At 32.2% G+C, this 22,987-nt stretch overlaps 3 protein-coding genes across 9 annotated transcripts in view; 2 read left to right on the top strand and 1 right to left on the bottom strand.

The window, feature by feature from the left end:
* Positions 1 to 10: 10 nt before the first annotated feature.
* Positions 11 to 9,196, bottom strand: LOC119834773 (FACT complex subunit spt16). 2 transcript variants are annotated; one of them, XM_038359263.1, is made up of 18 exons: positions 8,993 to 9,196; positions 8,806 to 8,916; positions 8,560 to 8,721; positions 8,061 to 8,360; positions 7,143 to 7,558; positions 6,822 to 6,966; positions 6,035 to 6,194; positions 5,234 to 5,242; positions 4,470 to 4,709; positions 4,184 to 4,382; positions 3,578 to 3,975; positions 3,086 to 3,299; positions 2,551 to 2,805; positions 2,148 to 2,295; positions 1,830 to 1,959; positions 1,024 to 1,309; positions 538 to 702; positions 11 to 242 (listed from the first exon to the last, which is right to left on the bottom strand). In XM_038359263.1, exons 1-18 carry the CDS (start codon positions 9,059 to 9,061, stop codon positions 236 to 238), a joined length of 3,414 nt encoding a protein of 1,137 aa, XP_038215191.1. In that variant the 5' UTR covers positions 9,062 to 9,196; the 3' UTR covers positions 11 to 235. The 2 variants fall into 2 exon arrangements, with proteins under 2 accessions (XP_038215191.1, XP_038215192.1); XM_038359264.1 differs by lacking the exon at positions 5,234 to 5,242.
* A 324-nt stretch (positions 9,197 to 9,520) lies between these two features.
* Positions 9,521 to 11,442, top strand: LOC119835055 (DNA repair protein RAD51 homolog 4). The gene is made up of 5 exons (XM_038359662.1): positions 9,521 to 9,916; positions 9,994 to 10,204; positions 10,400 to 10,577; positions 10,834 to 10,956; positions 11,197 to 11,442. Exons 1-5 carry the CDS (start codon positions 9,654 to 9,656, stop codon positions 11,421 to 11,423), a joined length of 1,002 nt encoding a protein of 333 aa, XP_038215590.1. The 5' UTR covers positions 9,521 to 9,653; the 3' UTR covers positions 11,424 to 11,442.
* A 420-nt stretch (positions 11,443 to 11,862) lies between these two features.
* LOC119835232 (TRPL translocation defect protein 14) overlaps positions 11,863 to 22,987 on the top strand; it is an 18,999-nt gene continuing 7,874 nt past the window's right edge. For 4 of the 6 annotated variants that reach the window (XM_038359937.1, XM_038359934.1, XM_038359939.1 and 1 more), the window contains exons 1-6: positions 11,863 to 12,082; positions 12,274 to 12,341; positions 12,802 to 12,839; positions 13,161 to 13,198; positions 16,878 to 16,973; positions 22,636 to 22,764. In XM_038359937.1, coding sequence (XP_038215865.1) covers positions 12,019 to 12,082; positions 12,274 to 12,341; positions 12,802 to 12,839; positions 13,161 to 13,198; positions 16,878 to 16,973; positions 22,636 to 22,764 — 433 coding nt within the window. In that variant the 5' untranslated portion in view covers positions 11,863 to 12,018. The remainder of the gene's footprint in view (positions 12,083 to 12,273; positions 12,342 to 12,801; positions 12,840 to 13,160; positions 13,199 to 16,877; positions 16,974 to 22,635; positions 22,765 to 22,987) is intronic. The other 2 variants (XM_038359936.1, XM_038359938.1) reach the window with 2 other exon arrangements.

The raw sequence follows: 22,987 nt of genomic DNA, 5'->3' as shown, positions 1-22,987 counted from the left end.
AAAAACAGCGTTTAATAAATCCTTAAATTTATTTATTTGTGTTTATAATTTAAATTACAGTTAGACATGGAATTAAAATAAATCTACATACATACAAAACAATCAGACAATGATTTGAACATCTAACAGACGGACAGTGGGTGACAAGTTTAACAAAACGCGATAAATTTGAGTTCTGTGCAGTAACAAAAACCCATTGATCAAACATAATAAGTAACATTCTTCAGACACTTTCTTATTTCCTGAAAACAAACAAATATAAATTAGTATTGATATATACTAATACAAATTTCAAAAAATATGTAAGGAGAACATTCAGCAAATAAACAACCAATCTCAACCATATGCTGGTTATTTATTAATACATTCCATTTCTATAAATCACTCATATGTAATATACACCTGGAATTCATAAAAAGACCATCATAACCGCGAATCTTATAATCTCTTCTTTTAAATTAAATAAAAAAAAATAGTATCACCGAAATTAAAGAATTTTTAAAATAAAAAAATACACATGACAAATCATGAACTCACTTAGACTTCTTGGGGGTGCGGTCATGGTCGCGGCTGTCGTCGCGCGAGCGCTTGTGCGACTTGTGGTCGGAGTGCTTCTTGTCGCCGTTGGAGCGCCGCTCGTGGTGCGCCTTGCGCTCGCTCGAGTGCGACGACTTGTGGTGCTTGTCGCGGTTCTTTGATGGACTGCGACAATGCGGATTTTACGATTTTATTGTGTATATTCAGGTAAGGGTTGAAAATCCGATTGTAACAATTTTATTATTCTAAAGAATCATATTCTGGAGCCTCACATAGATGAGCGAAAGGGGGCGAGTGGAAATACAATTTTATCAACAGTCCATCGGCATAAGTTAAGGCCGTTAACCCGAACTGCGTTATTTGATGTGATGGTTTGACCGTGAATATCCTTTACATAACTAAGTTCAGTCATATCTGGGCTCAATCAGTACCAAATCCCCGAGTTCCATCTATTCACACCTATCGTTAAAAATATACAAATCTCACCTGCTACTACTGTGCTTCGACGGACTCTTGTGATTGGAACTGCTCTTGTTATTTGAACTGGAACTCTTGTGCGAGCTGGAGCTCTTGTGGTGCTTATCGCTCTTATCGTGTTTATCATGTTTATCGTGTTTGCTTTTCTTGGAGTCTTCAAACCTCGGTCGATCTCTACCGCCCTTTCGTTTGCGATCGAAGTCGTCTCCTCTGTCGAAGGTGCGCTCCTTTTTGTCTTCCTCGGCCGCTTCCCTTTCGAGATCTGACCAGTCTTTTCCGGATTCTTCATCTTCTTCTGTAAACGATAATTCAGTGATGGAACTCAATTTGAGAATAAGGGACTTAATAATTAACTCTCCTTTCATTAAAAAAAAAACTAAATTAAAAAATAACTAATATTATAAATGCGAAAGTTTGTAAGGATGTGTGTGTGTTTGTTGCTCTTTCACGCAAAAACTACTGAACCGATTGTAATGAAATTTGGTACGTAGACTGGAATAACATATAGGCAACTTTTTATCCCGACATACCTATGGGATACGGACTTACGCGGGTGAAACGACGGTGCGCAGCTAGTTAAAAAATAAATTTTCATGTACTCTATGCAACGTCACAATATGTATCATTTATATTCACTTTATAAATATTTCGTGTCATAGACAATTGTTTTCCTATTAAAAAGCAGATCTATCATTATATTTCATTGCAATATAAGCAGTGGAACACAAGTGAGAGTAATTACAATTACACGATCTAATTTCAACTACCTTGCATCTGCAGTAAATGGACAAAAAATAGGAGTATGGAGTACTCACCTTCACTATCACCAGATCCCTCGGAGGCATCTGACGCCTCAGAGTCATACTCCGAGTCGTCCTCCGACTCCTCCTCCGACTCCGCGTCCGTCGGCTCGTACGCATCATCCTCTTCTTCTGATTCTTCATCCTTTAATATTTCGGATCAATTAATAATATCAGCAGAGAAATTAGAAAAACCATACTATTATATTAACCCACAGAATATATAAGAGGTTACAATATAATAACTCCAATTCAAAAAATTACTAAAATAGAAAAAAGAAATGTTTTTCAGATTTGTATTAAAGGCGTGAAATATAATAATTCCAACATTACCTGCTGCTCATTCTCAGCATCTGATTCAGGATCGAGGAAAGACCAACCGCCGTTGTCGAAGAAGCCTTCAATATCGTCCGTGATTGTCTTCATAACTTTTGTCCAGTTTAGAGACTGTATACCTTCCGAGTATCGGATGTCGCACGAGCTGGTATAATAAATATTTATAAATCATTATCTTTTATAAATTATAAATCATCACATACCTAGGCAAAATGACTCATTTAAACTTTAAGAGAAAAAGTTTTAGAAGCACAACATATGATGTGAGAAAAACTCCATCTCTTTCTCCTTCTGTTTTCATTTTTCTCATTAAAAATTCAATCTCTTTTTTTAATTCCACTACAAAAATTAAATATTCTTCTTTTATAACTCTATCTATATATACAACAAAAAAACTCACTTAAGCCATTCCTTGACATGATCCAGCATGTTCATAGGCACGGCGTTAACCATGGCGACCTTCTTAGCGTAATCCTTAAACACAAACACCATATCAAAGTTCTTCAGGTGGAATTGTACTCTCTCAAAGTGCACCAGCTCGACATCTTCCAACGCTATGACGAAGGGAGGCCATTCGGTGAGGTTCACTAAGGCTCCAGAGGTGGGCTGCAGGAGTACTGTGCTACGGAATGGCGCTCCAGGAAATCCTAGCTCTCTGTAAATGTAAACAATTTTCGTCAAATATAAAGCAAAATGCAAAATTGTCATAAACTAACGAATTCAACAATAAATGTTAATTTCTTATCCTAGTATATATACTTTAGCATTTTGAAATGCAAATATGAAATTAATGAAACTCAATTTCTCTTCAATCAGATTAGATAAAATTGTATCTGACATATACATAAGAAAACTTGAAAACAGCCAAATTGACATCCCAATTCGTATTCAAACTCTTACAATGACAGCCGCTGTTCGTGTTTTACACAACGTACCTGAAAGGCGTGTCAAACTCGACCTCCTGCTTGGTCATGTTCTCGACGCGCTCGCAGAAGCTCTTGAAGGCGACCTTCAGCTTGTGCCTCAGCTCTCTCTCGCTCTGCTCCGCCGCGAGGTCGTCCCGGTCGTGCATGTGCTGGTGCTTGCCGAGGTCCGTCGTTATCTCGCCCACTTCTGTGTAGAATTGGACGTCCACATGCTTCTTTTTGCCTGATTGAATGGTATGCTTTAAGTCAGAGTTATTCTTTTAGTATGGAATCAATACATCAATACAATTTTAATAAAGTGAGACCTCTATATATCTACCTCTTATCTTTTCACACACTTGATTGCCCAATCAATTATAAAAAAAGGAACTAGGAGTTTACCCATAACTACAAATAATAAACATGTATGCAAAAGTTATAAAAGCAAGCATATATTTAATTTTTTTAGATTGTTTTTATTTAATACATAAGGGTTCTATTAATTCATTTGTAAATACTTACCAAACATAATAGCGTGTTTTAAATGGAAGTGCAACAATATGATCATTTCTCCATCACATGGTTGGAAGAATGCATTTTTAATATTATTATACAATATATCCACTTTATCTCCTCTAACTGATGTGAATCTGAAACCGTTCGAATGTGCTTCAAGTGAGCCACTCATTCTCTTAGTAACTATGTTGGGTCTTATGTACAGATCCTTAAGTTTTGGGTTGCCTTTACTCTGAGAGAGAACTAAAGTATCTTGTTTCACTAAATCTTCCTTCTCTCTCTCTTCCGCTTCGCGAGTTTTGAATTTCTTTTGAACCTCTTTAATGAGACGGAAGCCTGTATTGAGATTTGCAGATGGTGGCGATATTTCGCCTGGTTCCTTTGTGTTTGTACTTCGATATGTTCTGAAATTAATAATGCGAAACATTGAATAAAATTTAATGTAAAGATATCATCTTGATATTATATATCAGGATTCATTTGAAATCTTATTTTCTATACACAAAGATGTAATTTATGTATGTTAGCATTTTTTGCTCTGAAGAACGATGAGAATGGATCGTTCGGGCGTGAGTCGTCGCGATTATTGGCAATATTAAAAAAAATACGTACACTTCTTTAACAAAAGTAGCATCAGGTTGAGCATAATTTCCTCCCTCATTCCTGCCCATAGTGGCACCAGGATGGAAGAAGTTTATTCTTAAGTAAGTGTAATCTCCTTCCACTGATTGCGAGATATTTTTTATAGTCGAAATATGGAATGGCACTGGGACTCCAAATATTGGCAGGATAACTGTTTCATATTTCCGATCTGGAAGATGTCATAAATAATGTTTTAAGAATAAATTTGTGAAATTTTATACTTTTCTGTAATTGTATATATTTTTTGTATACATACCAACATATAACTTCAATTCTTTGACTTCGCTCACATTTGGCATCTGGCTAATGTTTTTGTATGAAACTGTGCTTTTCCTTATTTTTTCCCCTTCCTTGCCACTAGACTGTTTCGCCAATCGTTCTTTCGCCTTTTCATTGAGCGCTATTGCCAGTTCCCTTTGATGCTCCTTACGTTTTTCTTCTGAGGAATGTTCTGTACGCAGCTTCGACTCGATGACTGCGGTTCTCTTGCCTCTCCCTAAAATTTGCTTTTATTATAAAAATATTGTTTGAATACAACTCTGGTAACTATTTGATAGATAGCTGTGTGCAAATTATTTCAGCTCAGTGCAGTTGCATTTTCGTAGCATAAATTTTTACAAAATATGACAAAATACACCTTTTTTAATAAAAAGTTTATTGTACATTAAAATAAATAGGAGGATACTTAAGGGAGGATGACTTTTATCTTATAAAGTAAAGGCATGTGAAATTAAATGTTTCATAAAATGTAATATACAAGTAATACACATGTACACGTTTAAGGCTGGGGTAGACAGTTGTCGAAAATTAAATTAAGGACTCTACCAGGCAATCAAAGCATATAAAAATGTTTGTAACATCCAAATATGCTGAACTATATTAATGAATATAACACAACATTGGTTCTTAAGTTTCCAATACTTTTAAGGCTTTTAGCAATTTTTTTTTTATTTTTGTTAAGACAAACAAAACAAAAACGCAGCTTTGGTTCATGCAGGATATTATTTCAATGCAACTCACCTCCATTTTCTATCCATCCATGATAGCATGTAAATTAATTGTATAATTTATAGCACATTCCATTTTTACAGCGTCACAATATAAAAAGAAAACACACAATATAAACAGAATATTCCTGAGCAAACAATTGTGAATTAATTTCGACACCCATATAATATGGGGAACAGATACTTGAAAGACATTCTCAGTATCTTGTTTCAATAAAACTTTCCGAAAGATGAAATATCTTATATATATATTTCTTCTTTTCTTCATTTATTTATGGAAAATAAAAACATGTGAGCACCTATTTTTTTTTATTACATTTCCTCTTTTACCAAGATCTACATTTTTATTAATTAAGTGTCATTAAATAAAGAACACAAAATTGAATTAAAAATAACAAAACTCTTATGATTGAAGATACAACATAAAGAAATATTTCACTAATAACGCTCATTTCAATAACAAACATAATAAAACTTTCTATTTTTCCAGTACATAACTTTACAATACCCCAAGTTAATTTAATGTGAGGTGAAAAATGTTAAGATGTTTAAGACAGACTATTCATAATGTTAATTTATTTACTAATTAATCAAATGTTTAATATGCAGATAAAGTAAATCACATAATAAACTTAGAAAATGATATAAGCATTTACTTTTAATAACAAGATTGGTTTCATAATCCCTATGATCAGTCAAGGTCCAATGTGAAAGATTATAGAGAAGTGTTAGATACACTTTATAAATAGATTGCATTTAAATATCCCAAGTATGAAATAAAAACATCACATTGACATGACTTCTGTTTGCTTACCGAGTATTTCAGTTTTGTTTTCCTTCTCTTCTTCTTCTTCCTCATCATCATCTTTGAGGAAAATACCAATGTTCTTGATTTTCTTCTTTGACTGTGTTAATAGTGATGCAGGTTGCTCTTCATTCACAAGCACTGTGTCACCAATGAACAGGGCGTATGTCTAAAAATAACACTTTTATTAAAAATACACAGTAAAAAATAGGCAATTTCATCGAAACTTTACAAATATATGTTGTAAAAGTCTTATTTTCACTCCTGTTATCATCATCTTTGAATATCAATAAAACACAAAGATTTTCATGAGGAAGCAGTACAGTGCAAGTGACTTGACTCACGGTTTACAGTGTGCCACAGCAAATACTGGTTGCCTAGACCATTAGATTTTTTTCTCCATTCCATTCAAGCATGTTCATTAATTATGAATTAAAAAAAAAGAATCTAATATACTTCTGTATTTGGACCCTTCAAACTGAGAGAGTTGTTTTGTTGGACAATGTTTGATTTGAATTGTTATTATGTAAAAAGTGAAGTCCCGTGTCCCCTACTGGGGTATGGGGCAGATGGTATACATCTGTTTCACTGATCGATTTTTTTTATGGACAAGTAGGTGATCAGCCTTCTGTGTCCTGCCAGACAGACTTTTTTTTTTGTGCGTCCCCATCGGGAGTCGAACCCAGGACCCCTCGGTTCTACACTCACGCTTTAACCATTGTACCAAGGAGGCGGTTAATTGTTATTATGTAGTGCACTTTTTATTTTATTAATTTATCTTCCTTGATTTGATTACCTTGCCTTCTTTATCAGATGCACCCTTATTCGTCAAGTTTGCCAAACCGATATTGATATTGAACACCATTCCTTTTTTAGCAACAATTGACGTTTTGGGTCCAATTACAATAGAGCTCTCACGAAACTCAATACCCATTGCAAACCTTTAAATAAAAAAATGTAACTTTAAAAACTAAAAAACCAATATGGAACTCATATTAAAACAGCCTACACAAAACTTTACATTAATTTAAATATCAAAATAATAAATAAGATGATTGTGTCCTAATAATAGTCAGTTCAATCATGTAAAATATTATCAAAGGCAATCATTGCTCACCCAAATGTCTTTGTCAAATTATCCACCAGTTCTGGTTTCTCCTTCTTTGCCAATGCTAAGCCAGCTTCATAAACTGAAGACAGTTTAGCCCCAGCCACCAAATGTTTCATCACTTCCTCTTCCATATTGACAAGAAAATTGTAATTGCTTTGTATTTCATCTGTAGGATTTACCAATAACGTACGAACTATATTTGAGCAGTATGATTTGTATCTTGCACCCAATGAGCACACAATGGCGCCAAAGTGCAAATGATTTTTGTCAGACACAGCACTGAACTTTAAGCTGTAATTGCCACCAGATTGTATGATGGGTGGATAGCACATGTCCACTTGACTGGTATCCACCCCAGTTACATACTTCTTGTCTGATATAGCTGCTTCTACACCTTCTGCTAATTTTGAATGTTTTACTTTCTGAAAGGACAAAAGACAACATTTTAATAATTCAATTAAAGACAAGATATTATTTATTTATTAAAAGACACAATGACTTTTAATAATAAATAATTTTCAAGATCAAATTGTGCTTAATAATAGAATCAAAAATCTAATCAGTAAATAATCAGAGTAGTCTATTCAATAAAACCTGAGAAATAGTGAGATGATCTTAAAATAAATATAAATGAAAAGCTATCTGATCTAAATTTATAATTAACTAGCTCACCCAGCTTGTTCGCAACACAAGATATAAGAAAATGTAAACATATTTTTTTACATATAAACGTGTAAGCATAGAACTGAGGGGTCCAATTCCCGGTTGGGACACAGAAAAAAAAAGACTCGATCTAGCAGGACACAGAAGGCTGATCATCTACTTGTCCATAAAAAAATCGATCAGTGAAACAGATGTATATCATCTGCCCCATACCCCAGTAGGGGACAAGGGACTTCACTTTTTTTTTAATAAAAGTCTTACCTTATCTGAATCAATAATTTCCATAATCTGATCCTTCAAGTACTTAGTAAAGACATCCACAGTGACCAAGCATGCTTTCTTTATTGTTATAACCTCAGGGTCTTCTTTTGGGGCCATTAAGAGGGCAACAGACGAACTAACATCAACATTCTCAAACTTTTCCGATTTCATAACTGCCTTCCAGCTTTCACAAAATTCACCAGGGTAATTATCTTTAGCAAATACTCCGAGAGTCTTACCCGATTTTGATTTTTTAATTTCTTGTACTAGTTTACTAAAATTTTCCTTATCTTTGTCATTCTATAAAAAAAGAAAATGGCTTTTGTGAAAATGTACATTATATCCAACTAAAATACCTAAATTATAAATTATTGTAGAATTAATAAAATACTAATCTGCAATTCTAGAATTTTACAACTTTTTATTAAGAAAATAATTAAAATTATCTCTATTTCTCCAATTATGAATAAGATTCTTCAATATCAAAGTGACAACTCACTCTATCTCTTATTAATAATTTTACTGGAGGTAGTTCTGTTTCTTCTTTTCCATTTTCAATTTGTCTTAGAAATTCTATTTTCTTCTTACTTGCAAGGAAACACATGCTCTGTTCTGTGAGTACAGTAATTGTGTCTGGTAGCTCATATCCAAATAGCCAAGTCTGTAAAATCATATTGACAAGTATCAAATAATATAAGCAAAGATCCATACGATTCATGCGTATAACATGTTTTCGTATTCAAACCTGTAAAGCAGTCGATTTGCTATAAAGTGTATCTTCGTCGACTCCAACGCAGGAAACCAAGCAATCAACTTTGGCCAATGCATCTTCGCTTTTTGAATCCGCTGATGCTGCCTATAAACGTAAAATTAATAAGAAAAGTTCAGGCGAAAACGGCACATTAAAAGTTATTGTGGTTATTGATACACACCTTCCACGCTGCGTACAGCCTTTTCATGCGCCGATAAAATGTTTCTTTATCAAGCGATATGTTAGACATGATGATTTTTATAATAAAACATTAATAACTAAGAGAACTGGACAACTACGCTTTAAAAAACGAATAAATGAATATTTCACGACATTAGGCAAAGCTTCTCTTTTGACAGCAAACAAGAATGGCGGGCGTTTTACTGACTGTAGTGTTGCCACCTTGTTTTTCTAAAAATGGCAAATCGGCACTATTTAGAGACAATTGATATAAATAAAAAAAAGGCTAGGGCGCTTTTGCGGTTAAAATTTTAAATGTGAATCACTAGAAAAAGACTAGATTCCGTCCGAAAAGAGCTAAGGTAGCAACAGTGACTACCTCTACTGTAATAGCTTTTTGCGATCTGTATCATCGATATACAATCTGTATTATCATCAACATTATTAAATATAGCTGTGACCACGGCTGTGCCTTTGACAGTTGACAGAAATGAAGGCTGACCAACATTAAAATTTTTGGGTAGATTTGAAATTAGTCAAACAAAAGATTTTTTAAACTTTTGTTGTATTGAATAACATTACAGAGATGAAAATTTTCATCAATTCCTATATGGTTCACTTAAAGCCCCTTATAAAATATTGATTTGAAAGTGAAACTTGAAATGGAAAAACTTAATATCTCAATGAGCCCATACTTATCATCTGAAATTGTGAAGAAATTAGCGCAAAATAGAATTTTTACAATACGAGATTTAGTACAGGAGGACGTTGAAAAATTGTCGCATATTACTAGATTAAACATCACATGCATAATAGATATAAGAGAAAGTATTTTTAAACTTTATTCAGCGCCTATAAAAAATGGATTTACCTTACTATCCGAATCTGCAATAAAAGAAAGATTCTTAAAAAGTGGTGTAAAGAGGTATCTATTCATTTTAACAATATATTAGGTAGTTAATTTTATACTGAAAATATTAAAAAATCGTCATGGTTTTTCAGTCTAGATACAGCATTAAATGGTGGTATTCCCATTGGATATATAACTGAAGTATGTGGCCTGGCTGGGGCAGGGAAAACACAGCTCTGTATGCAGATAGCTATAAACTGTGTGCGCTCTAGTGAGAAAACAGTCCTGTACATAGATACAAAGGGTGATTTCTCAGCTGTTAGAATACAAAAGATTCTAGATTCATGGCGGTTATCCCATAAGGTAATCATATTTTCATTCCTATGGAAAACACTTTCACATAATGTCTTTACATCTTTGATAAGATGTAAGCTTTTAATTTAATATTTAATTGTCAAATATTTTGTATAGATTTTAAGAATACAGTAAACAATAAAAAAATGAAAAAAAAAATTGTTATTCATGTCTTAAATTGTTTCATGTTATATTTTTTTACAGGAAATGGCAATAATTATGATGAAAATTAAAGTAGTTTATGTATGGTCAATGGAAGATTTAATACAGTTATTACAAGGCATTAAACTCAAGAAAATATGTCTAGATAGGTTGTCATTAGTTATAGTTGATTCTTTGCCTAGTCTAATGTTTCAACACTTTGGTGATGACAATAAAATGGGTAAGTAATGATGAAATAATTATGTGAGTAGCCGTGTATTAATAAGTAAAAACTTTTTTATATATTATGAAGTTGGTCAGTATCAATTGGTGTGGCTGCTGTAGATTAAATTCTTTAAGGATCAATTGATATTGACACTAATTTTCTAACTGCAATTAAAATGATTGACAAATTAGCTATATGCAAATAGTATTCATGCCTAAAATTATTATGATACACTCTTTACACCAACTTCAATAAACCATATTATTTTCAGGTTTGAAGTTTTTGAATATATTTGTAAACCATGCAAGATACTTATGCCAAGAATTTGATATCAGTGTTCTGTGTGTTAATACTGTTACAAGATGGATTGATCAAGATGTACCAGATGTAGATGGTGAGATTTCAAAGTAACTAAGTGGGTTTAATAATCAATAAATTAGACTTATTATATTTAGAGTGGAATGGATATTGAGATGGATGGAACTAGATCCTAAATATAACCATTATATACATAACTTTTATAAACTGTGTTAATATTCAATCAAGCATTTGTTTCCTACTGTAATGAAATAAACAAATCTGTAATAAAATGTAGTCAATGAAAGTTATATATATTTTTTATTTTTCTTTTCAGGCGAAACCATGTGTTCAACATCTAAAGAAAATGTGTATGTTGAGACGAAAAATCGCTGCTTAGGAAAATATTGGAGTCATATACCTTTAATTGTTTTGCTACTTGAAAAACCTATTGCAACAAGCAATGACATAAATAATCAAAATATTAATGTAACTGTGATAGATTCCAACATGCACAAGAATGCACAATGTACTATAAAAATAGATTGTTCGGGAGTCACTTAATAAAGCTATTACTGAATCATTACTGTTTTTTGAATTCGTTTTTCTATTGAGATTTTTCCATGTTTTGTGAGATTAGGTAAAACAGAAAGGGAGGACGGAAGAGACAACATAAATCCCAGGTGCTGGGGGCACCAGAAAATTCCCCGCGTCAACGTTAATCAAATCGATTAAATATGGAATCCAGGATTTCAATAAATTATGACCTATCAGAAAACTTAACATGTAAGTAAACAAGTTTTAAGAAAATTATTTAAAAAATATTAAAAAAATACTGTTAGGGAATAACATTATTACGATACCTTTATACCAATGAATTTTTATTTTGCGATTTATTTTTAAAATATATATTTTCTGTGCTCTGCACATATTCTGTACCTGTGACATTTTGTTTTGATTGACATTTGACAGATAACACAAATAAAGCTCATGCCTTTGTCCGATTCGATTTATTCTTTCCTTCCTTGGCACGCCTATCGGGCGATGCATTTAAAACTGTGATGGCTCTTTTGCTTACATATGTATATTCGTCAATTTTATGATATTCAACCTCCGTTGTGTCCCGTTTAGTGTAATTTAGTTTAAATAATTTATTTATATGCGTACTACGAAAATGGCGAATCAATCCCAGAAAATTGTATACAAGCTGGTACTGACCGGAGGTAAGAAAGCTTTAATTTTTAATGAAAATAACAGAAACACATCGATTAGTAGAAAAATAATTTAACCTAAAATTCTTTTTTTTTTGAAGAAGATATTTAAAATGTGGAATTAATTTAATAAATTGTATACTGTAACACGTGGAAACTTGGCACCGTTTTCTATGATTGCATAGTGTTTTTAACCTAAACAGGGCCTTGCGGCGGAAAAACCACTGGACAGTCCCGACTCAGTACTTTCTTCGAAAACTTGGGATGGAAGGTAAATATATTTTTCCTACTGTTATTAAATTTTTAAATATATTAATATTATTATTTTAAGTGTCTTCAATATGAAATTGTGTGTCGGCTTTCTAACTTTGGCTTTCTTAATCGAAGTGTTTGAAACGACTGAATTATAAAGAATAAATCGCGTTTAAACACGGCGTTTTACAAGTGTTTTTTTATTCTCAAATGTTTATTACATTTTTTCAATCAATATGTTACAAAATTTTGTTATCAAAACAAAATTATCTGATAATTAATGCTATAAAACTAAACATCAATGAAAATTGTTATTAACTATTTGTAAGATAAAATTTATGGTTAATGAGCCTTGCAATCAATAGAAAATTAGATTATGGATTGCTTGGATATTGTTTGTATGTGTGGCTGATAGCGGGTTTTGGTTTCTCCGAGAGGAGATCCGATAAGACATGGTTCCACATTGTGTTTGTTTCCAGGTGTTCCGGGTGCCGGAAACGGCTACCGTCCTCTTAAGGTATGAAGTGCAACCTACACGAAGACAGTGCATGTTGCATAGATATGAACTTTATTTATTATTTTTAAACACAATCTGTAACAGACCCACTCAATCTTTATCTCTTTACCATAACTTTATACTTCTGATCAAGTACATGACATTCTCTTTGATTCTTGTTCCTTCTGATTTAAAGTTTCAGAATTGGGTTTGTTTTAACATTGGTTTTTTATAGTATATCTGGTCTTTAAATTGTGAAGTAATTTTGTTCTAAAGTTATGATTTTTATTCACTTACTTCTTTCATGTATGGATTTTTTTCAACTGATGTATTTCTTTTCAGTGGTGGTGTGAAGTTTGTAGATCTCAGCCCCGAGGAAGGTATGTTACTTTTATTTTTTATGCTTAAGCTATAAATGCTAAATTAAATTTTAACTTTACTAAGCACACAATGTTTACTTTGATAAAGTTAAATTACCCATAGTTAATTCGATTTTCATGGTTGCCTTTGCGGCTCAATTAAGCCTTTATAAATTTTTTATTTAAATATAATATAATCATATTAAATTTGTTCAAGTGAGGTGTAAAAATCATCATTTCTATTATGTTTATTATTATCATAACATAAAAAAACACTTTCCTCATGTATAAAGTATCTCTTTTTAAAACAATGAAATAGCATTTGACACAGATGATAAATATTCCTTATGTTGTTATGTAATATGTATCAAATAAAAGATACTGTCATAAACATATTTGGCGTCCTATTGCAACTTAAAAGTAATTTGCCCTACTTTTGTGAGGACCATGGAAATCCGACAGAGCCCCTATATCCTTCCGATCGAACATTTGGCTGACTTTCAAAGCGTGATCTAAATAGAACGGGGATCAATAATATTCATGTAGTTATCACTTATTTGGGCGTATGTGTAACGCGTAAGGTAGGTCAAATAGCGTGGCGATTGCCAAATATTATCAATTTCCTTCAGTCAGCGTGATAACCGTGATCCATTAAATAACATGTTCATAAACGCTTCTTGACATGTTCATATGTTGCAAACAGTTGAGTTTAAAGCAATAAAAACCTTTTTAGGCGCGAAAAATGGTATGTCTGAAAAGTTCTAACATCGCGAAAATTATTGCATTTCTTCGATATCCGAATTTTGTGCTTTCAGGAACTTTATCTCAATTTTTTTGGCAATGTTACAACAAAAAAAACAAATTGTATACAAAAAATAATATTAATAGTTTAGTTTTCACTACGTTCAATGCTTATTTTACACGTTACAAACGACTCAATACAGTATTAACTAAAAATTTATAATGTACACAAAAACAAACAAAGAAACGTACATTAAAATTCTCTTCATTTGACTTTTAATGTATGATGTATGTATATAAGGCATTTTATTTATACCAGCTGTTCGCCCGTGATACATTTCCGGGGTATAAAATATCCTATAGCACTCGGGAATAATGTCTTTTGGTGAAAGAAATTTCAAAATCCGACCAGCAGTTACGGAGCCTTTAGGATACAAACAAACAAAAAAGCTTTTCCTCTTTATTATATTAGTATAGATTATTTAATAAAATAAAAGTTATTGAATTCTTCGGTTTCGGAAATTTTGCACGTTAGCAAAATCTGCATATGCAAAAAGTGTATGTATGTACTACTTTGTTCATAGTAATAAGTAGGTACACAAATAATAATAAATCATGTGAGGCCGATGTTTCTACAGCTGTTTGTCATTATCTTGAATGATATATCATTGCCAACTATTATATTATTCGTGATGCAGTTTCAGCGTAGTAGCATTTTTATATAACACTATTCATGATAGATTACGTCAAGCGAGATTATAATGACATCAATATTCGTGTGACACTTTGTACCCGCATTCATCTTAAAAACGATAAACAACCAAAAATATACTTCAATTTTGGGGCAGTATAGCACAGATTACTGAACACTAAAGCAAATGTAACAATTAGAATTCAGTTCTACAAAAATTGTAGGCCAAGGAGAGTAAAACTAGGAATTCTGGCTACAATAAAGTAGCGTCAACAAGTGAAAACTAAAACGTAAAATCTTTATATATATACTGCTGAAAAATTTTCCGAAGAACCGGATTCCGATACAGCATGTCTGTTAGGTACATGGATCGATTTAAATAAGACATCGTTTGTCCTAATGACGTTGCGATTTGCCCCGGACGCTCGGTCACGTGCGAGCGTGACGTTTATTTTCGTTTCTAAAGCTCACAGCCGAGCTTCGACTGCTGATGAAGTTTATTGTAGTCACGTGTAAATCTATTTTCATTTCTGAACTTTGCTATCATCTCTGCTGAATATTATCACAATGATGTCTTTCTTACCCGTGTATTCATTTCGCCTTGCTCTCGATACGACTATGAGTATCAAGAATAAACGACACAAATTTATAACAATGGAAGTAATTTTACATTAATAGAAAATTGGTATTAGTATTATGATGCAATACAAAACAAACTTGACTCAATAATTTAACATCGCTGTATTACCAGTTCGCAAAGCGTTCGTTCGATAATGAGAGTTGTGGCTGGAAAATCAGATCCATTTAAAATTCCCTCACAATGCATTCTTTGCGCATAATACAATAATAGAAATGCATAATAATAGACGGTGTTGTTCTTATGGGGCTTCACGGGTGGCTACACGAAACACGTTGTTTGACGTTATACGCTTCACGGCCATGTCCACGGTTTGTCTGGAATCTGGATATAAATATACTCTCAGTTTCATTGTAGGTACCTATAGGCGAGATTACCGCAACTATGGCTATATATCTTGTATGAATGATATTGATTTATTACTAATTGGTATTGTTATAACGATTGGGACGCATAATATGCCTTAATTAATTATTAACTTTATATTTGTGTATTGGACACGTTGTGATGTTTGTTTTATTATAACCTTCTATCAGTACATTAACAGCAGGGAGTCATATATTGCAAATATCGCTGTATTTAATATGCAATCATAGTAATTAACAACGCATAATGAACAACACAATCCTTTAGCACCATTTAAATATGTATATCTTACGTAACTGCAATTACAGCAGAACCTTTGTTTTTATATCATTAATTGGTGCAATTTAAAATGTTCAGTTGTATGAATTACACGGTCATTTACTAGTTCGATTGCTCACTCAGGCGAATTCGTTTTCATTCTATTAGCAAGCGGCATCGATCGTACTTGAATGAACTGATTCCAACCCGATACTGTCGTCGTTATGTCGCCGTATCTTGTTTTCACCAGTGTATTTAGTTTTCATCAGCCTCTGACGCATGCATCTGTTTACATCCGTTCGTATGGATGTTTAAAAGTCCTACGTGTGTTTGCATTGTGTTGATTTTTGACAAGCCAATGTGGCTGATGCGTATCTGTGTACATCTATAACTCATTGAACGATTCCATTTCTATAGCGTATTATACTGTAAGACCGTACGGATGAAGAGTACGGATACGCATCATGATTGCAATCTATTGTATATTGATTCTAGGTTCCGATAAATTTTGCAGTCTTGGTTGAATTAGTGTTAGGCAGGAAGCAGTAGTTTTTGTAACGGAGTTCTGGTTTAAGTTCTCATAAATATAGTAAATATAAGTACTTACCATGAATTATGGCCGTGTTCAATATTGCTGTGTATTTTCGTTTAACGTTGAAAAACAATATGGAGTTATTTAGCTGAACAACATCTATAAATAAATGTTATAAAGCCTAAGTGTGTTATTGAAATGACTTGAATTTTAGCGATCTATGGTACTAATGAAGCACAAGCTTATATCAGTTGAATTGATGAGATATCTGTCCCGAATATAACAAACGTTGAAACACTTCGATTTTTTTTTCTGAATTGTCTATTGACGCACGTAACGGGGTTAGTGGTCGATTTCAAAAGCGTTCAATTCATAGGACGACCTTGCGCCTATTATTTTCAAATATGATTAGAAATCTTTGTTTGTGACTTTATACCTTATCGTTACTCAATGTTTACTTGAAATAATATTGTAACAGAATCACGGCTTAATATAGCTGGCGGTAAATGCCGTCAGGATTGCAAAAGATGCGCCGCAGCTGGATTAGCTCTGGCGAACCAAAGTGACTGCGGTGAGTGAACGGTCACCAGTAGTCCTGCTAAAACATCATTTTCATTGGGCTAATTAATGAACGTTGTCTTCGAAACCTCAATACGAAACATATCGTCCTTTGTGAAACGCACTTCATCTTTAGGCTTTTTATAACTGTTGTAATTATGCTATTACTCTTAATCGTTTTCGCATTTAAGTCGTGAAGAAATCATTAAGTTTTCCTTAAAGTCGAGTGTATCGCTACGTTAATTATGATTTTGTTGTGTAAACTTTGAATTTGTTGCGTGTTGAATAATTTCACAATTATTACGTACAGTCTCAAATGACATGTTGCAGATAATGTCCCTTTGTGCTAGTTGCCAAATTACCACCTAGAAACTTCTAATTTCTTTAATAATATCCTGAATAGCTTTTACGCGACTGCCTGATTATTCATATTTTATGGACTCTTACGTTTTAGTTTACGTCAATACAGTAAATTATGAGGTTGAATTTTATATTCATGCTTGTTATATTAAAGCGGGCAATTGATCTGGTGGTTTGCCTGATGGAGAGAAATCACCATATCCTCATACCCTCTTCCAACACATAAAGAAGGTTAGAGGTGAGGCAAAGGAAAGGGGCTTCGGGTTCCCCCAGTTTCTCAAGATGTTTCTCTTTATTAGTAAACCGACCATGTCTTTTTGAAGTTGACGGAAAATGAATAAAGCTATATGAATTATTTAAATCAAGCCTGGTAAAAGTTACAAAGTAATATCTTTAATCGTTGCACATGTATATAAATATAATTAGTTCAAATTTACACTTGCCGAGTGTATATATACATTGAGTTGAGTTGAGACGGTCTATGTACATTATAAAATAAATAAGATTTATTTATTACGTTACTACTCCGCCCGTGGCTTCGCCCTCCTGTCTAGTTACAGGAAAACCCGTGTGAATAAGATTTTTCATTGCGGTTAGAAGTATCCTATGTTACTTGAGACTGGGCTGGACTGTCTCGATACACAAAAATCACAGCATAAAATCGCTCATGAATGACATGAAAGAATCACAATGAAGAAACAGTCTATCGCCTTCTAATGAGGCATGCTGAAAAGTGTCTTATTTTGAAACCAGTTAATAGTTGAAACTGTCGTACTCGAGTTATTTTTCCTTGTATTGAAAATTAATAATGCCAGGAATGGAAGTTATTACAAACGACGAAGAAACGAAACAAGGCACGCGATAACATAATTTTATTCTTCCGTGTGTTCTACTTTTGTTTAAGCTTTTGGTTCATCCTTTTATTATGGACTATAACTTTAATGATAATGACTTTTATATTGATTTGTAATGAGCCACTAAAATATTCAATCGTAGGTAAATTATAAACGTAAATACCTGTATATTCTATCTCAGTTGGTTCGTGTAAAGTGAATTATTTATGAGTATAAGTCACAAAAGTTTTACAATAACCATCAGGTGAACAAACAGCTCGGTTGAAGCTATTACATAAAAAATACATACGTGAAATTCAATATTGTTTTATGGTCGTACGAATATATCTGGCAGACAATACATCGGTTCGTTAGAGATGTTGAAAGTCAAGGCAAATTGGCAGAGAACTTGGCTGACAGGAAATTTGAAAATGAATCGGTAAAATTTGAAGTCACATTTTACCTAAGAGTTATTTTAAACAAATTATTTGCGTCGTATTCGTATAAAATTATTTTTAATAATAGATACATGAAACAATTGATATTTTATTTGACAGTACAGCTTTTAAATTCTTTTGTTTCTTTTAATAACTTTAAATGAGATCTTGAAAAATCGTGTTTCTTTCCAACAACAATTTACATTTTAAATAAATATTGCTCCATAACTGGAAAATTTATTACAAATTGAAATGTTTTTCTACATAAAGGAAATTGAATTGTACAGTTTTCCAATATATATGTTACAATATCGTACATTTTATAACGATTTTCTTTTTATATTTATTTACTGTAATAATCAAAATATAAGCAATCCTTATTGTTTTACTAAGTCAGGGCAGGCATGTGACCCAAATATACTATTACAATGTCATCGACACCATCTGCTTGTTGAGACAAGTAATAGTTATAATTATGTTGGCTATTAGCCTAACGCGTTAGGCGATAATTACTATTAAATTGTAGGAAATATATTGACGTTAAATCGTAGGTAACAATTTATCTCTAAAACACGCTTATCTGTTTGACTTCTGTTACTTTGTTAAGTCGGGTAAATTTGTCGTTTGTCGAGTGTTTGTGTGAGCTAACAGCAAGGTAGCCTATATTATCGAGTGTACTATGAGTTTTCATAGCACTATATATATCGTAGATTTTAATAGCTATCATGAGGTGGGTTATACCGATGTAATAATATAAATTTGTAATTATGTCTAGTGCAAAATTCTTATCATTTATAAATCATATGTAAAATCAGGGTCTACTCGTATAGCAAGTATTTATGTTGCTCATGTCTTGTTCTGATGTATAAGCTATGTTACTGCAAAGTTTTATAAAAATACACAGAAGATTTTTACGTGAAACAATAACAACCATCCATCATTACTTACGTCATACTTACATCCATACTTACAAACTTTAATAAACTATATATAAAGGCTCGTAAAATTGCAATTTCCTATCGAAATTACTTAGTAGGTAGGTACAGAGTTACATAATTTTAATGATCACGGTTATATGAAAAATGAATAGATAATTGTAATGACGAAGCAGACATGCGAAATTATAGTGCGTGACTGATTTTTACATCGCTTGACGAATTGTATTGTATTCTTATGAATTTGAATTTTGCATTACAATTTCTAAATATAATATTTCATAATACAAAATAAGTGCATTGTTATATTACATATGCATTTTTCATGGTAGTTAACAAAATTTTATTCTCAAGCATATATAATCGTGGACATCACCGTTGTTAGTTATTATTAGTAAAGTGTAATCATCAAAATAAACCAAAATATGTTTATTATCTGATAACAACAAAAACAGAGGATCGATGTATACTATAATTAACCTATAATCGTTTACAGTAGACGTATCGTTTTTAATATATTTAGGCTGTATGATAAGGAATAACGGTCGGTACTTACAATATTTTCACTCTTTTAATTTTTTTATTGAGAGTTTAAATAGACGATCGAATTGCTTACTCTGCGGTTCGTATGTGATACATTTCGTCATGTGATACGATCCAATGTTTAACACATTGACTATCGCTGTACACTTGAGGAGATGGTGACGTGTCATCTACCTAGTAATATGAGTGGAGTGCGCAGTAAAGACGTGATATAAAATCTTTATCAAGTTCATGGCTGTTGTTATCAACGGCTACGTATATAATATTGCACGTGCCAAGCGTATATAAATAAGCTCGTAATTTTTTTTATAGCCGGGATGTAATCGCATATATTGTATTATGTTATTGAACATTTGTTCATGTTTACTGTAGCCTTTCACCTTTCGAAATTATAGTAGGTTACTAATGTGAATCATTTATAACATCTATGTTTTATTATAAATATATGTAGGAAGAATATTAGTCCATTTTCTACTCTGATAAGTTTGTAGACAAATTATTATTGTGAAAAAATCATTCAATATTCATACTCGAATACGTGACGATTGTCATAAAACGCAACAATTAGTTATTTATTAGTTTTTTTCTTCACTGCCTCGTAAATTGTCTCGGCAGACGACGACCTCAGTCGACAGTCACGAGCTGGCAGCGATGTTTTTATATTCCATTTATCTTTTGTACGTCAATTCTTTTCCGCGCTCTAGTTTTCCTCTTTGATTGTTAAAATATGCGATGGACGTACCGCTCTACCGTTCTAAGAGTTCGTTGGCTAGTACTTAAAATAAAACGGGGAGAGAAATTCAGGGTCTCTACCTATACGTACATAACATTATTCGATTGTTATATAGATTTAGAATTATATACCTGATATATATCTTGGAAATAAGAATTTTATACGAATATAAAAGAAACCAGCATACTTTATCAAGACTTGATTCCGGTTCAATTCAATTATAGGTATTCCATATAAATATCCTAATTATTATGTATTATAATAAATTTGTATAGATAAATATACATAACTCCATAAGTCATCGAACAAGAAATCATGCTATTAATATACATAAATTGAAATTGAAATTTAATACTCTTTCCAACATCGCAAGTTAGCAATAATAATTATTAGTATGTAGGTAGGTCTTGTTACTTCGTTATATGATACTTGTTTTATTATACACAAAATAATTGTTTACCTTAGGTTTCAATTACACAAGATTAATTTAGTAGACGTATGCGTGCATGGCTATTTGTTAGTAAAACCGGTCTTTGCAAGAAGTTCCAACTTCTAAATTATCAATTAATATACTTTAATAACGACACCACAAAATTAGCTGAATATGTATATCTGATAGTCATTATGCATATAGTAGTAAAATTATACTCAAATAGTTCATCTCTTTTATTATTTTATTTCTTTTAAACTATGTAATAAAGCATTCAAATAATCGTGGATTCTGAAATAAATAAATACTTACTTCATCACGTAAGTTCCACTTCCCAATCCTCTAGTATAACGTAACCTATAAATTAACAGTTTTTTTTTATATTAATATGTATAAGTATGAATTGTCTTCTTATTTTAGACGAAAATATATCAGAATCAAAGCGAATCGTTTATGTGACTGTAATTTTTAAATTTACACTTTCCTTATCATTTCATTCACACAAGGCCATCAATGATTCTATTTGACAGAGATAGTTGCCACTTCACATGGTTGCTTATTTCATTTTCTAGGATTGTTGTTTCTTACTTGAACTTTTTAACTAATCACAACATAACATAAAAATTTATTGGTTTTTCATCGCCGAAATTTCTATAACAACAGTGTACATATTCATTATTCATCAAGCTTTGTATTATGGATCGTTAACGAGCGTATTAAATACAATAAAAGATATTAACTATCCACCTTCTTGAAAATATAGAAGAAATGACGTTTTATACATCAATGCAAAATATTCGTATCTTCGTGCAATTAGTAATGTATTAATTTTATATTTAAAGTGAACAGCAAACCGAGTACTTGTCTCCGTACTTTGTGTCTATTACACGCTTAACTATAAATTGTAATTATCATTAATTATTTATAGTTATAATATGATGTAAATGAACATTAATCACAAACCAGTATCTATTGGATACACCAGGACTTGACCGGTATTAAATATTATCAATAAATTAACGATATTGTATTAGTTGCTAAGGATATAAAAAGATCGAATTTTAACATATGTAAATATTTGAAATATCTACATATATTAAAAATCGTCTTTCGTATCCCATGCATTAAGTATTGACATTATACATTTTACAATAACGGCTGCGGATATTTTGATAATTGTTATAAAAAAATATTGAGAATGACAATTTCCAATTCTGCAACAATATGATCACTAAAATACGCAAGATATACTATAATAAAATACGTACTTCTATGTTTCTACTTCCGGTTGAACTAGTGTCATCCATATCCTAACCTAACACCGTACTTTGCTATTATTGCTATAGGAAAATCATGAAGTAAATCCAAACGAAGTGTTATTTTAAAATGTACCTTTTGTTGCAGCTAATAAGTTCCAGGAGAATTTGTTGAAGACAATGATTCAGATCGAGAACACTTTCTTCGAGTTAGGCAGGACGTGTCAAAGGAACTGCCTGATCATATGCGACCGAGGAGCCATGGACGCTAGTGCATGTGAGAATATATCAATTATTATTAATGGTCACTATGGCTAGATTGGCTCTTAAAAAACTTCAAATATTAAAAACCATTTTCAACCCTTAATTTCGTAGTCCATCTCTACAGAAAAATACCAAATAAGCAAATGTAGAAAGGTATAGAACGTATATACTTAGTCTGGCCATAAATACTGTTACACTTAATTATAAAAAAATATTACATTTGAATTTCGAATCTG

Source organism: Zerene cesonia, chromosome 20 (assembly GCF_012273895.1).
Source record: "Zerene cesonia ecotype Mississippi chromosome 20, Zerene_cesonia_1.1, whole genome shotgun sequence".
Taxonomy (NCBI): Eukaryota; Metazoa; Arthropoda; class Insecta; order Lepidoptera; family Pieridae; genus Zerene; species Zerene cesonia.
This window is presented reverse-complemented; position numbering and strand designations above follow the sequence as displayed.

Excerpts from the sequence above, each read along its gene's own strand:
- LOC119835055 (XM_038359662.1), top strand. The coding sequence starts at position 9,654 with ATGGAAAAACTTAATATCTCAATGAGCCCATACTTATCATCTGAAATT. Across the intron at positions 9,917-9,993 it reads TTAAAAAGTGGTGTAAAGAG|TCTAGATACAGCATTAAATG; the intron begins GTATCTATTCAT and ends ATGGTTTTTCAG. Across the intron at positions 10,578-10,833 it reads TGGTGATGACAATAAAATGG|GTTTGAAGTTTTTGAATATA; the intron begins GTAAGTAATGAT and ends TATTATTTTCAG.
- LOC119834773 (XM_038359263.1), bottom strand. The coding sequence starts at position 9,061 with ATGTCTAACATATCGCTTGATAAAGAAACATTTTATCGGCGCATGAAA. Across the intron at positions 8,722-8,805 it reads GCAAATCGACTGCTTTACAG|ACTTGGCTATTTGGATATGA; the intron begins GTTTGAATACGA and ends ATGATTTTACAG. Across the intron at positions 703-1,023 it reads TCGAAGCACAGTAGTAGCAG|TCCATCAAAGAACCGCGACA; the intron begins GTGAGATTTGTA and ends GCATTGTCGCAG.